Below are 14664 nucleotides of genomic sequence, written 5' to 3'. Positions count from 1 at the left end.
AGCCCTACTTTCTTATGATCCTATGAAATGTTCTTGCTCAGCTCATGAACTTAGCAACTTAGTCCCTTCCCTGGCACACCTAATACTAGGTGTTATGCAATGAGCTGAAGGACAGGAAAGCAATAAGGACAGACACTCACAGGGACTCAGGTTCTGCGTGTGTGCATCTCCTCTCTGAATACAGCTCTACAGTCTCCTTTTATGACTTCTTCCAAACAGTAGTGCAGCAGAGAGGTTGCAACGGGCCAGCTGAGGTAAGGAAGTGGCTGGTGAACGGCACACAGGCAGGTCATGTGCAGGGGTAGCAGTGAGGCACAGAGGTTGGAAGAGTTCTGGCAGCAACACATGGGGAGGGGATGGATGTTAGTCAGTGACAGAACAGGGAGAGCACCCAGCTCCCATGGGGCTCATCTTTCTCCAATCTTTCTCGCTTTTAGCATGAATGTAGGATGGCTCTGCCTCTGTCCCTGAGCTGCCTGCCTTGCCCTCTACTGCTGCTGTAGCCCAGGGTTGCAGACTATCAGAGCACATGCATTTTTTTGTGCCCAGTAGGGCTGTGTGAAGCTTTGGTCCCCGATTCAATTCGGTGGAGATTTGGCCTGATCTGGTGACCGAATCTCTGAATTCGAATCAAATCAGAGGGCCCTTTAATCTCTACGAATCAATTCGGACAGATTTGGCAGTTTAGACATAGATACAGCTTTAAATGTTTTTTCTACATACGTCTAGGTAGCAGGGGCTCTGAACGCTGTGGTGCTGGGGCAGATGCAGCATCCCACAGGCCTCTCCAGCGCGCTTGGCAGCAGACCTGGAAGTGGACCAGAAGCACTTCCAGTCCATGTCCAGGTCCACTGGGGAGCACGGGGGGGGGGTCCCCCCACACCTCTCTGGCTCGGCAACTGGTGCCTCCTGGTAGCCGATCGCCGAGCCAGGGGAGGTGCGGGGAGGAGGGCTCCTTGGCAGACCCGAAAGTGGACCAGAAGTACTTCCAGTCCACTTCTGGGTTTGCCCCCGAGCACGTAGAGCCCCCCCCTCCCCCCGCACTCCTGTGGGATGCTTCATCTGCCCCAACACTGCAGTGATCATGAGCCACGCTGCTACCTCCAGGTGTGCAGAAAAAAAAAACTTTTAAAGCTGTTCCCATGTCCGAATCCCTGATTCGCTGAATCAACATTGAATCTTCAGATTCGGCCAAATTGAATCAAGGACGGTGATCCAAATCAACGAATTGAATCACCGTCCCCGATTTGGGCCAAATCCAAATCGAATAGGGCCCATTTTGCACAGCCCTAGTGCCCAGTGTAGGGGAAGTGATGAGCTTTCAATCTCATAAAATCCTGTTAAGGGCAGGAGTACCAGAGGCTGTTTGGTTGCGAGTTCCTTATTTTTTATGGCTACTTGGAGATATTTAAAAAAACAAAACAAAACACCAAACAACCAACAGCCCCCCCCCTCCCAAAACTGCACTGCAGTATACTGAAGAAGCAGTGCATTACTTCAACCCAAGTACTTTGCTGCATCTGTAAAAGAGCAGGCACATCAGCAGGGCTTTTTGGTACTTTTAGCTAAAGCCAATTCAGTCAGCTCTTAGATAAAAATCACCAAAAAGGCTCCCCTGAAGTGCCCAATCTCTACAGACATTGGGTGAGCCAGGTTGACGTAGCGTGCTGCCTCTAGAGCCAAAAGCAAAACAATCCAAATGAATGTGTTTCATAGATTTCATAGATGTTAGGGTCGGAAGGGACCTCAATAGATCATCAAGTCCGACCCCCTGCATAAGCAGGAAAGAGTGCTGGGTCTAGATGACCCCAGCTAGATACTCGTCTAACCTCCTCTTGAAGACCCCCAGGGTAGGGGAGAGCACCACCTCCCTTGGGAGCCTGTTCCAGACCTTGGCCACTCGAACTGTGAAGAAGTTCTTCCTAATGTCCAATCTAAATCTGCTCTCTGCTAGCTTGTGGCCATTGTTTCTTGTAACCCCCGGGGGCGCCTTGGTGAATAAATCCTCACCAATTCCCTTCTGTGCCCCCGTGATGAACTTATAGGCAGCCACAAGGTCGCCTCTCAACCTTCTCTTGCGGAGGCTGAAAAGGTCCAGTTTCTCTAGTCTCTCCTCGTAGGGCTTGGTCTGCAGGCCCTTGACCATACGAGTTGCCCTTCGCTGTACCCTCTCCAGGTTATCCGCATCCTTCTTGAAGTGTGACGCCCAGAATTGCACGCAGTACTCCAACTGCGGTCTGACCAACGCCCTATAGAGGGGAAGTATCACCTCCCTGGACCTATTTGTCATGCATCTGCTGATGCACGATAAAGTGCCATTGGCTTTTCTGATGGCTTCGTCACACTGCCGGCTCATGTTCAACTTGGAGTCCACTAGGACTCCAAGATCCCTTTCCACCTCTGTGCCACCCAGCAGGTCATTCCCTAGGCTGTAGGTGTGCTGGACATTTTTCCTCCCTAGGTGCAGCACTTTGCATTTCTCCTTGTTGAACTGCATCCTGTTGTTTTCTGCCCACTTGTCCAGCCTATCCAGGTCTGCCTGCAGCTGTTCTCTGCCCTCCGGCGTGTCCACTTCTCCCCATAGCTTTGTGTCATCTGCAAACTTGGACAGAGTACATTTCACTCCCACGTCCAAGTCGCTGATGAAGACATTAAAGAGTATCGGTCCAAGGACCGAACCCTGCGGGACCCCACTGCCCACACCCTTCCAGGTCGAGACCGACCCATCTACCATGACTCTTTGGGTGCGACCCTCTAGCCAATTCGCCACCCACCGGACTGTGCAGTCATCCACATCACAGCCTCTTAACTTGTTCACCAGTATGGGGTGGGATACCGTATCGAAGGCCTTCCTGAAGTCCAAGTATACGACATCCACCCCTCCTCCTGTGTCCAGGCGTTTCGTAACCTGGTCATAGAAAGAGACTAGGTTGGTCAGGCACGATCTGCCTGCCACAAACCCATGCTGGTTTCCCCTCAGCCTAACTTGTCCTGCCGGGCTCTCACAAATGTGAGCCTTGATAATTTTTTCAAATACTTTACCAAGGATGGAGGTGAGACTGACCAGCCTATAGTTGCCCGGGTCCTCCTTCCTCCCCTTTTTGAAAATGGGGACCACGTTAGCCCTTTTCCAGTCCTCCGGGACTTGGCCTGTGCGCCACGAGCATTCGAATATTCCCGCCAGTGGCTGTGCAATGACGTCGGCCAGTGCCTTCAGCACCCTCGGATGGAGCCCATCCGGGCCTGCCGACTTAAAGGCATCCAGTTCTTCCAAGTGACTCTGCACCACCTCAGGATCTACGCATGGAAGTCTGGCGCCTTGCTGCTGCCTCTCTACAACCCCAGTGAGAGACTTGTCGTGCCCCTCACTTAGGAACACTGAGGCAAAGAACTCGTTGAGGAGTTCAGCCTTGTCCCCTCTATCTGTCACCAATTGCTTCTGCCCATTTAGCAGGGGTCCTATTCCTCCCTGGGCCTTCCTTTTACTCCCTATGTATCTAAAAAACAATTTCTTGTTGTCCTTTACTTGGGTTGCCATCCTCAGCTCCATGGTAGCTTTGGCCCGCCTAACTGCCTCCCTACAAGCACGAGCAGAGGAGGTATATTCATCTTTAGTGATCTCACCCTGTTTCCACTTTTTATGTGCTCCCCTTTTGGCCCTTAGGCTGCCCTGGATTTCTCTGGTCAGCCATGGAAGCCTCCTGGCCCCTTTCCCTCTTTTGCCTCGCTCGGGGATCGTCTTGCTTTGTGCCCAAAGGATCGTTTCCTTTAGGCACAGCCACCCTTCTTGGGCACCCATCCCAAGAAGGGGAGGTGTCTAGGCACATGTTATTTAACTGGTCCCAGCAACACAGGCTTCAAAACCCCAGGGATAGTCTGCACCATAGGGTTCAGTTACAGATATCAAACAAGCCAACAGAAACACTCCCAGTATCAGTTAGGTCTCACCCTATAATATTTCTTCAAAGACTCCTCCCTTTAATAACTCCTCTCTGATAAACAGCCAACCATTTACCCCTCCTCCACTTACTTCCTAGCCCTGTTCTTTTATTTATGGTCAATCAGTCTTTTCCAGTCATTATTGCTAATTGCCTGCCAACAGAGGCCCCTTACTGAGTAGCTTTTTGCCATCTAGCTAATTGATCCAAGCTGCCAGCCTACAGCCTGTTACAGGGGGAAAGAAGACTTCCTTGTGTTTTCCTAAGAAAGGTCTGAGCTGATTTACAAATCTAACTCCAGCAGTAGATTTGAGTACATATAGGTGCCTCCCTCTACTTCAGCATTAGCTGTCTAACAACTTTGAGAGGCCCCGCCTCTGTCATCAGCAGTTCCTGTTGGCCAGTTTAGGTGACCCCTTGCTCAGGATGTTAGGCTCTAGATCCTATTCATTGGTTCCCAACTCTTCTCATGCACAACATAGTCTGGATGCCTGATTTGAGACTGTTGATTCTAGTAGGCAGATTCCTTTGTGGAATTAGTTCATAGTGACCTATAGTCATAGTGAGCTCTTGGACAGCTTGAGTTCACTGCCCTGAAGCATGTTCTGGAGAGACTCTAATATTATCCTATGTGTGAGTATTGCTACCTGGTTAAAATGGCTAGATAGAAACCACCACTTCGGATTTACTAGGTCAGATCCTGGTTGCATCAGGGGAGGTGTCTAGGCACATGTCCCTCTGCTCCTCTGATCCTGGGGCCCTGCCTACTAAACCAGTTCATAGGAGTAATGCAGAGTGTCTTCAGGATGCTTTAGGTTGCACCAGCTGGTAATGGGCCCCCCGCTATGCTCAAATGGGCGTGTATTGCAAAGCATAACAACATCTCATGCCAAGTCCTCTTTCCTCCAGTCATACTTCCTTTAGTAGGTCATTGGGAGGTAGTGGTATAAGAGTTGTTATAGTGGCTCATTATTCCCTGAAGATCCCTTTACACAGCAGTAGACCTGAAGTGGCTGGATTCTCAGCCACTGGCTACAGTTGTAAAGGAGACTGCCCTAGAGAACTAGCCCAGTTGCCTTTGGAAATCTGAGCCTTTACATGGAGCAACCTATTTTTTTGCCTCTAATTTGCTTGGATTTGTAAAGTAAAAACAGCTGGTTAAACATGCTATACATGGAAAGCTATGGTTGATTCTCATTCAACCAGAGACCGTCAGTCAAGTCCTACTTGGCCTCCAAAAGACACCTGTGACTCCTCACTGTTTTAGGAATAAAGTTGTTAGGAACCATGAAGTGCTGCTTTTATAATCTGTCAGGGTTTCCCTTGTGGTTAAGCTTTTTTCTTTCCTCTGCATCTTATTTTCTTGGTAATGCTGTCACAATGAATTTCCTGTTCTCTAATGACTTTGCAGGCAGCTCTCACAATCAGTTTACTTCTGCAATTCTGATGAACTACACAAGAGGGGCACTTGCAGCCCCAGGATGAGGTGGATGAACATGGATATGAATTTGCCAAATGAAATATGTTGCAGAACACTGCTCCACAAAGCCTGAGACCACAGACATCACAATGAATCCACTTGATTCTGGTAAGTAAGGACTGAGTTTTGATGGTACTATTCGGATGGAATTCTTTACTGCAGTCGTCCTGTATTTCTTAGCATGGCTTCTATTCCTACAAGCTTTGAGCCACACCACTTAAATGGTATTTCTATTCTTTCTGAAGTAACATGTCCCAGTGGAGAGAGTACTGGAGTGGGAATTGGGCTGTGGGGCTAAGTTACCAGCTTTTCCATTATTCTACTATTTAAACTCAGAAACCATTTTCTCTGTGCGTGCTTCTATTCCTCCATGTGAAAATGGACCTTTGTTAGATGCTTGGCGATCACTGAATGGGGCATTAAGAGTATTGTTTGTGGTTATATAGGGCTACATTCATAACAGAGACTTAAATAATACAACATGCAGTCCATTTGAAGAGGACTAGAATCCATAACCATCTCTTGAAGGCCTAGGAGCTTTAAGGATTTTTTTTAAATGACAGTGCAGGAGCAGCGACTAATACTGCAAGGGTGGCTGCACCCCCCGCACCAAGATATGCAGAACACTCCATGGTAGCAGCAGGCAGAACAGAAAGCGGAGTGCAGCATGCAACTGTACTCCAGCAATCCCTCTGAATCAGCCCCTGCCTGAAGAGTATCTTAATCAGTGGCTATGTCTCTCTGCCCCAGTGAGTCCTTAAGGTTTTATACAAAGTGGAATGATTTCCACAGGGAAGAGTGAGAGTTTTGCTTCAAAATACCTGGTAACCCAGCTGTGGAAGGCATGCTGTTAAGCCATGAGGAGGAAGTGAATTCAAAATACCCAAGACTGAAGAGTTAATGGAACTTGGGTCTGACAGGCCCTGGGCAAGTGCTCTAACCCTTAGGCTAATGAATAAAAGGCTCTCCTCCTATGGCTTGCTTCCAAGCCCTTTACCATCTTTGGTCATTTCTTCCTCCATCTATGTTTTGTTTGGGGTTAGGTGTGGTGAAGATTTGAGTGCCCCACAAGTGTGCACATGGGGAAATGCCTATCTTGTGAATCGCATCTTGTGAATACCTATGTTGTGAATTCTGTGATCGGGTCCCCCTGATCCACCCCCCACGCCATGCCCTGCCCCCAGATCACTCCCCTGCTACCCCAATCCACCTGAGAGCAGTGGTGGGAGAGGGAGGGGGGTTCCCCCGCCCAGCCTGTTCCCAGGCTCCCTGTAGCCTGTGCCATCCCTATGCACCCAGATCCAGTCCCCACCAGGCCCTGCAGCTGCCTAGAAGCTCCTTGGTCTCCCAACCTTTTCCTTTGCCTTCCCTTCAGTTGCAAGGCATGGTGGAGGCTGATCTGGCAGCGTGGTCTGCAGAGATCACTGGAGCAAGCAGGGAAGGGGAACACTGCCCCCCCCCCCAGCACCTCTGTCAGTCTTAGGTGGATAGGTGGATCAGGGAAGCAGGACAGTGATCTAGGGATGGAGAGGCTGATGGGGGCAGAGGGGGCAATTGGGGTGACAGGGGAGCAATCTGGGGGTGGAAGGGGAGATTTGTGGATTGGGAAGAATTTGGGAGGCAGACAGGGTAGCAGCTTGGCAGCTCCCCACAATCTGCTCAAACACCACCCAAATAAGGGGGCTGTGTACAGAACCAAGGTTATGCTATGGCCACATGATTGGCCAAATTAATCCCCACATGCCCTGGTTGCCAATATTTCACACTTCACTACCCCTCACTCATCCTGGCTGTTCGCACATGCTCACTCCCGTTGCTGATAGGTACAGTCCCCACTCCAGTTTCACAAGGTCTCCTCTTTCTTCTGATGCATACATTCTAATTGCTTCACGTGCAGAAGGAGGAAGGAAAATGGGGTTAGTATAAAAAGGTGCAAACACCAGTCCAGTCTGGTCTAGCCATACAGCAGCAGCTGGAAGTACTCCGAGTCAGTTCTGTGCCAGCACTGAATGCACTCTAGCACCCTTTTATGGAACAAGCAAGAAAAGGCTGTGCCAGGACCTGGCAGATGGAATGCAGGCATCCTTGGCCAGCAGATGAATCACCCAAGTCATGAGAGAGGGCGTAACGGGGAGGCTTCTCAGAGTTCTTTGAGAAGAGAGAGAGCTATGGGTCCTGAGCCAGATCCAGCTTCCTTATTCTCCAAGGAAACTGAAGAACCTAAGTGTATAAAGCAGAACCAGATGTCCATGGGCACAGAGAGTGACTGGGGGCACAGAAAAGGCTACAATGAGGCAAGTAGATTTTGTGTAAACACTTTAGGAAGAGTCACAGACAAATCTAGGGTAAACACACTTGTTGGGTCAGCCAAAAATCTGTGGAGGAAAGTTCAGGTGGCTCCTTGTGTCACTGACTGAGCCATGATTAGGCACAGCTCCTGCTGTGAGGTACCTCCGGGGCATTTCATTGGTATCCAGAATGCTTGTGGCACAGCCTCCCCCTTGCTCTGTCTTCAGTGTCTACAGTGAACCTCACAAGATAGAGATGAGGGTGAGTGGAGTGAATTTTTTCTTGGGATCAGTGTGTAATATTACCTGTTGTGTTTTCTAAGGAGTTTACAAACAAAGGGTCCAGCAAAGGGATCAGGCCCTTTGTTAGCTCAAGTTTTAAGCTATCAGGACTAGAAAATTAGGAACCTCTCAAACAATGTAGTATACTAACATCATACTGAATTTTTCCAGCACTTTCAGTGGAGGCTTTCAAACTGTTTTAACTTATTTAATCTTCTTTCTTCCCAGTGCTGTGAAATGTAAATATTATCCCACTGGAGGAAACTGAAGGGCAGAGAGGCAGTGTGAGGCCTTGGAGCTTGATCCTGGTGTGTCATCCATGTCATTTTATAGAATCATAGAAAACACAGAAAATCATTAGGGTTGGAAGGAACCTCAGGGGGTCATCTAGTCCTCATAGCAGGACCAACCCCAGTTATATCATACCAGACAAGGTTTTGTCTAACTAGGTCTTAAAAGCCTCCAAGGATGGAAATTCCACTTCTCTGGGTAACCTGTTCCAGTGCTTTACTACCCTCCTTGTGATAAGGTTCTTCCTAATATCTAATTTAAGCTTCCCTTGCTGCAACTTGAGACCATTGCTCCTTGTTCTGTCACTTGCACCACTGAGAACAGTTTAGTTCATCCTCTTTGAAACCACCCTTTAGGTAGTTGATTAGGAGAGTCCACAACTTCCCTGGGCATTCTTTTCCTGCTGCTATTAAATCCCCTCTCAATCTTCTCTTCTTCAAATTAAATAAGCCAAATTCCCTCAACCACTTCTCATAAATCATGTTCCCCAGCTCCCTCACCATTTTTGTTGCCCTCTGCTGAACTCTCTCCAATTTGTCCACATCCTTTCTGTAGTGTGTGTGTTGGGGGAAAGGAGTTGCAAAACCAAACATAGTACTCCAGATGTAGCCTTACCAGTGTGGAAGAGGAGAAGAATCGCTTCCCTCAATCTGCTGGCAATGCTCCTGCTAATGCAGTCCAGTATGCCATTAGCCTTCTTCACAACAGGAGCACACTGTTGTCTCATATTCATCTTATTGTCCACTGTAACCCCAGGGACTTTTCTGCAGAGCTGCTGCTTAGCCAGTCAGCCTCCAGTCTATACATGCGATTGTTCTGTCCTAAGTGCAGAACTTTGCACTTGTTCTTTTTGAACTTCATGAGATTTCTTTTGGTCCAATCCTCCAGTCTGTCATGGTCTCTCAGAATCCTAGCCCTATCCTCCAGTGTATCTACTACTTGCCCCAGCTTGGTTTCATCTGCAAACTTTTACTCCATCTCTTCTTCCAGGTCATTGATGAATGTACTGAACAAGACTTCCTCCAGAAGTGGTGCAGGCACCTACTCTGGACTCATTTAAGAAATGTTTGGATGTTTATCTTGCTGGGATCCTTTGCCCCTATCTGACTTCCTGTCCCTGGGGCAGGGGACTGGACTTGATGATCTTCAAGGTCCCTTCCAGCCCTAATGTCTAGGAAATCTATGAAACAAAACTGGATCCCAGACTGACCTCTTGATACCAGCTGCCAACTATGCATCAAGCCATTGATTACTACCTTCTGAGCCCAATGGTCTACCCAGTTTTCTATCCACCTAACAGTCCATTCATCCAATCCATACTTCCTTAGCTTGCTTTCAAGAATGTTGTGGGAGACCATATCAAAAGCCTTGCTAAAGGCTTATCTGGTATATGGGGCCAAAACCTGGAGCACCACTAGTCTAGGTCAGTGGCCCACCCCTCTGGCCTGATGGGCCTAGGTTACACCACAGGCCAGGTCCCATATAAGGTTGGCATGTGGGTTTGGTTCATGATTACAATCCCATGTGCTGGCCTGGCCTTGTGTACCAGGCCAACCAGTGCAACTGGATCTGGCTGCACATCAGCCCAACCACATGAGCTGATATGATCTAGCATGCAGGGCCATGTTATCGAGATCACATAGCTCCTCATGGGTCCAGAAATGTGGTAGCAAAGGAACAGCAATTAATGCTGCCACCACTCCTCCTGTGCAAAAATTCCAGACACACGGGGAGCCCTGCAAGTCAGATGACACAGTTCCATGGGCCAAATCTGGTCTGTAGGCCAGAGGGTAATGGACCTAGACTTAACAAGTTTAGTGGACCAGCTGTCATTAAGATGCATAAAAGGCACAAGTTAAATATATTTGGGAAAAAACCTGGATGACACATTCACATTTAGCAATGCTAATGATTGGTTTTTCAGTTCCACCAGTATTAGGGGAAATGATAAATAGAAATTACTGATGATTATAAATGAATCTGTGTCAGAATGGGAGTAAATTCCCACAGGGGGCTGTATTGGGCCCAGTGTTATTCAAATAATAATGTCTCTTTACTCAGCACCAATTAGGCCTCATCTAGAGTACTGTGTACAGTTTGGGGTTCTACATTGTCAAAAGGTTGTGGAGAAGTTTGAGGGGGTCCGGAGATGGGCGACAAAGATGGTAAAGGGGTTGGAAGCAAGTCATAGGAGGAGAGGCTGAAGGAGTTAGGTATGTTCAGTTTGTGGAAAAGGTGCTTAAGAAGAGAAATGATAGCAGTCTTCAAGTACTTGAAGGGCTGCCAAAAAGAAGGAGAATACTGTTTCTCTCTTGCTGCAGAGAATAGGACACGAATCAATGGCTTGAAGTTGCAGTAAAGTAGGTTTAGACTGGATACCGGGAAAAACTTCTTTACTGTTAGAACAGTGAGGCAGTGGAAAAGACTGCCTAGAGAAGTTGTGAACACTTCCAGTGATGGAGAGTCCAAGAAGAGGTTGGACAGCCACTGGTCAGGGACGATCTAGGTATAGCTATGCCTATGTTCTACTATGGGCATTTCCCATGCTTCTGGGCTATGCTGGTTTTCACTTGGAGCTGGGAGGTTCCTGGCTAGAAGGTCGTGCCCTTCCAATTAGGGTCAGACTGATTGCCATTGTTGGGGTTGGGAAGGAATTTTACCCCATAGTCAGATTGGTACGGGCTGTGGGAGTTTTTGCCTTTCTCTGTAGCAGAGTCTGGGGAGGAGGAAGGAGGCATGGCTCTCTTCCTGGGATCTCTTGAGTGTATATCAACAACCTCTACAGCATCAGGATGTTGGCTGCCCTGGTTCCCCTGCTTTACCTTGGCAGGTTAGGATGTTATGTCTTGTGTTATGTCAGGGCTTACTGTGTAATGTTACTAAGAGGTTAGACAGTGGATTTGTATAGGATGGTTTGGATAGAAATGATCCTGCCTCAGTCAGAGGGTTGGACTAGATGGCCTCTGGAGGTCCATTTCAGCCCTACTTCTCTATGATTCTGTGATCTAAGGCTCACATCTTCTAGGTCAAAACGAAAGACTCTGAATATTTCAGAAGCATTTGAAAAACCATTTGAATGGAGAAAGAAACAAAGAAGTGTATGTGATAAATAATGAAATAGGCATATCTCACATGAAAAGATAGCTTATAACCTCTAAGCAATATCCTTTCCTTACATACATAAATTTAAAGGTTCTCATGTACTTTCCTGTTTTTATCTGTTTACACTTTTTTTCAGAAGTTCTTTCCCCACTTTGGGAAAAATAATGACCATATGGGAGTTATGGCTCTCAAAAGTCAATTATATTAATACTTTACATGTATACTTTTATAACTCCGGTATGGCTATTTCTTTTTTCAAAGTGGGGAAAGGCTCTATGGGAAAAATGTAAACAGATAAAAGTGGGAAAGTACATGAGAAATGTGTGGGGAGAACTAATATGACATAACACAGTAGTGGAAAAAAGCTGGTTACAGCCTTCCTCCTTAATCGAATGGAAAGAACAGAGGACTGGTTCTACTTTGCCATCATCAGTAGAAGCATTCAGGCTACACATAATATTAATCAGATGCATAAACTCACGCCCAATTCAAGCAGAAGTAAATTTCTGTACTAATGCCCATGTCAGGGTTTTATGCCACTAGATTCCAACCTATCAGCAATGCATGAGCTAGGGCTACAAGAGGCTGAATCAATGCTGCTTAACTTCAGGGGATGAATAGAATGCTAGACACCTTCCTCTGTGGATAGATCCAGGGTTTATAAAAGTGGGGTTCAGCATACCACCCCTCAGACCATATGAGAATGGGGCAAGATGTGGTTGGAGTCCTTGACCAGAGAGAGCTACTGGGGAGCCAGGAATGGAGCCAGCGCACAAAGGTGTAAGGGGAACCTTTCTGCCACTGCCACAGCCACTGTCACTGCCACTGTCCCTGGCTGACTCAAGCATGTGAGAGCCTTGGAGTCATTCCTGTCCCATTCCAGCTGCAGGGAGCAGCTGTTCAGGGTGCCAGTCTCTGCAGGGGACAATGACAGTGGCTTGCAGGTTCCTCCTTCCAGTGCCTGCTCCATCCAGGTGCCCCCCGCTAGGTAGAAGCAAGTGCTGGAAGAATTAATCTACGCTCCACCCCCACTGTCCGTAGCTGAGCCCATATGAACTTCTTCAGTTAGTGGCCAAGGTCTGGAACGGGCTCCCAAGGGAGGTGGTGCTCTCCCCTACCCTGGGGGTCTTCAAGAGGAGGTTAGATAGGCATCTAGCTGGGGTCATCTAAACCCAGCACTCTTTCCTGCCTATGCAGGGGGTCAGACTCGATGATCTATTGAGGTCCCTTCCGGCCCTAACGTCTATGAATCTCCCCATGCAGCTACTCCCTGCAGCCTATTACTGGAGTGGGGCAGGAGCAACTGTGGCACTCCCCCTGTGCCTGAGTCAGCCAGCAACAGTGACAGTAGTAAGTGGGTTTCTCCTTCTACATATGCTCCTGGTTTGTGGGGGAGACCTTTTGGGGTGTGGCTGGGAGCAGGAAGAAGATATCTGCCTACTGCTGCTGCTGTCTCCTGCTGAGCTGAGAACCCTGTACAGACACAGTCTGTGGCTGGAGTGGATTATGAGCAGCTTTGGGGCCCATCCCAGATTGACTGAGGACAGCAGTGGCTATGGAAGCTGTTGGGGTGGGATTGCACCATTGCACAACCCCTGGATCCAATTCTGCCTTCCCCCTCTTCCACACTTCCTATTGGCTGACCTCTGCACCCTCATCTGTAATGTGCTGGCTAATGCAAAACCTGACCAAAGGTGCTTAGATGTCTTTTTTTCAAGTTAAGGGAATATAGGGTGTCTAATAAGTATGAATTTCTGAATTCTGTCTGTGAGCTCACACTCATATCCCTAAATTTTAGGTAGGAGGATGCACAGAATTGTTGTGCCTCAACACCTTTTGGAATCCGGTGCAAAGAATGTAAGCCATATTTGGAAGATTAGAGGTTGTATAATGAAAACTTGAGACTCAAAAAGGCCTTGAGGACCATAGTGACCATGAAACTAAGCATAAATCCTCAGGGCAGCATGGTAGCTAAAAGAGCAGATGATCTTTGCTTGCTTTCAATTCTGAGGTATTTTTAGGGGGAGAAGGGACTACCACTGTAACTCACAGAGCACTGAGGGTACTGCCTAATCAAAGTGGCCATCCAGAGTTCTACACAGGCCACAGGTCTGAATGTACTTTAACCAGAGCCTTTTCTTAAAGCCAGTGTAAAAGGCAGTGGAAGGCTTCAGCAGCCTTCCTAGTTCATGATGAAGATCAGAGGAAGTGTATACAGTAAAGCCATTTTCCAAGGACAACCCCTGGCACAGGTGCCAGAGTGTGGCGCGTGAAGGCATTTTGCTTGGCACGTGTGTCTCAGGGAGGGCAGTAGGGAAGAGGCAAGGGCTGCACTGCCACTACAAGGGTTGGGCCCCTCATGGCTCCCCCACCATCTGCCCCTGGCATGCCAACATCTTACAAGTCAAGATTGCAGGTTTTTTTGGTACCCTGCCCAAAAACATTGCTGACCCCTGCCCTAGTTTGTTCCTTAACAAACATATCCCTTCCTCCAACAAATAGGTGAAATCAGCAACTTCAGCCTTTGCCTGGCTCTTCAGAAACAGGCTCTAGCATGCTTTTCTCAGGTTCTCTGGGCCTGTTGCTATAGACGTGCTGTTACACAGAGAGCTGTTAGCAAATTATGACAATCTTTCTGTTATTTATGTAGCAACAGTTTTGCTTGCTCAACAGGAAAAGAGTAAAGAGAAGAAGTAACTCATATAAAGAGCAAGAGCGGGTCAGATGATCCAGGAGCCAATAAAGGGCAGCTAGACTGGAGGGGTAGAGGAAGCAGCTGGACAGAATCTTGTAGGATGCCAACCCAGTCTGTATCTTAAAGGATATGACTCATTTGGTGCCTAATGTCTTATGATGTGACCAGCAGTAGTCCATGCAGATGTCAAGATACTGCGTAAGTCATGTGGGTTTTGTATCAAAAATACAACAGCAGGGTTAGAATAAACTGTCCCATGCTTTAGAGATGTCTGTCTCAGTTTCCTAGAAAGGCAAGGTAAGGAAAATGATGGAGTGGGTGGGATAGTATTTGTCCGTGATGCTGAAGAGGTGAGATAAATTGGGTGAGAGAACAAGTGTATGTAGGTATGAAATGGGAATAATACAGAAAAGGGGGAAGAAGGAGAGGGGCTGGGTGGATGTATGTTTAGAGAAGAGGAGAGATCAAGATGTGGCAGGGGGTCAGGCTAAATGATCTGTTCAGGTCCCTCCTGACCCTAGCTACTATGAAACTATAAGGTGCAAGTGGGTGCAGGAGAGGCAGAACTTCTGTGGTCAGAGTGGATAA

At 47.8% G+C, this 14664-nt stretch overlaps 1 protein-coding gene across 2 annotated transcripts in view; it reads left to right on the top strand.

Moving 5' to 3' along the window:
- PTAFR (platelet activating factor receptor) overlaps positions 1 to 14664 on the top strand; it is a 43612-nt gene that overhangs the window by 21350 nt on the left and 7598 nt on the right. Inside the window, exons 2-3 of one of the 2 annotated variants that reach the window (XM_019489173.2) lie at positions 5350 to 5526; positions 14055 to 14274. In XM_019489173.2, the coding sequence (XP_019344718.1) occupies positions 14254 to 14274 (21 nt within the window). In that variant the 5' untranslated portion in view covers positions 5350 to 5526; positions 14055 to 14253. The remainder of the gene's footprint in view (positions 1 to 5349; positions 5527 to 14054; positions 14275 to 14664) is intronic. The other variant, XM_006262971.4, reaches the window with a different exon arrangement.

Source organism: Alligator mississippiensis, chromosome 6 (assembly GCF_030867095.1).
Source record: "Alligator mississippiensis isolate rAllMis1 chromosome 6, rAllMis1, whole genome shotgun sequence".
NCBI classification, from domain to species: Eukaryota; Metazoa; Chordata; order Crocodylia; family Alligatoridae; genus Alligator; species Alligator mississippiensis.
This window is presented reverse-complemented; position numbering and strand designations above follow the sequence as displayed.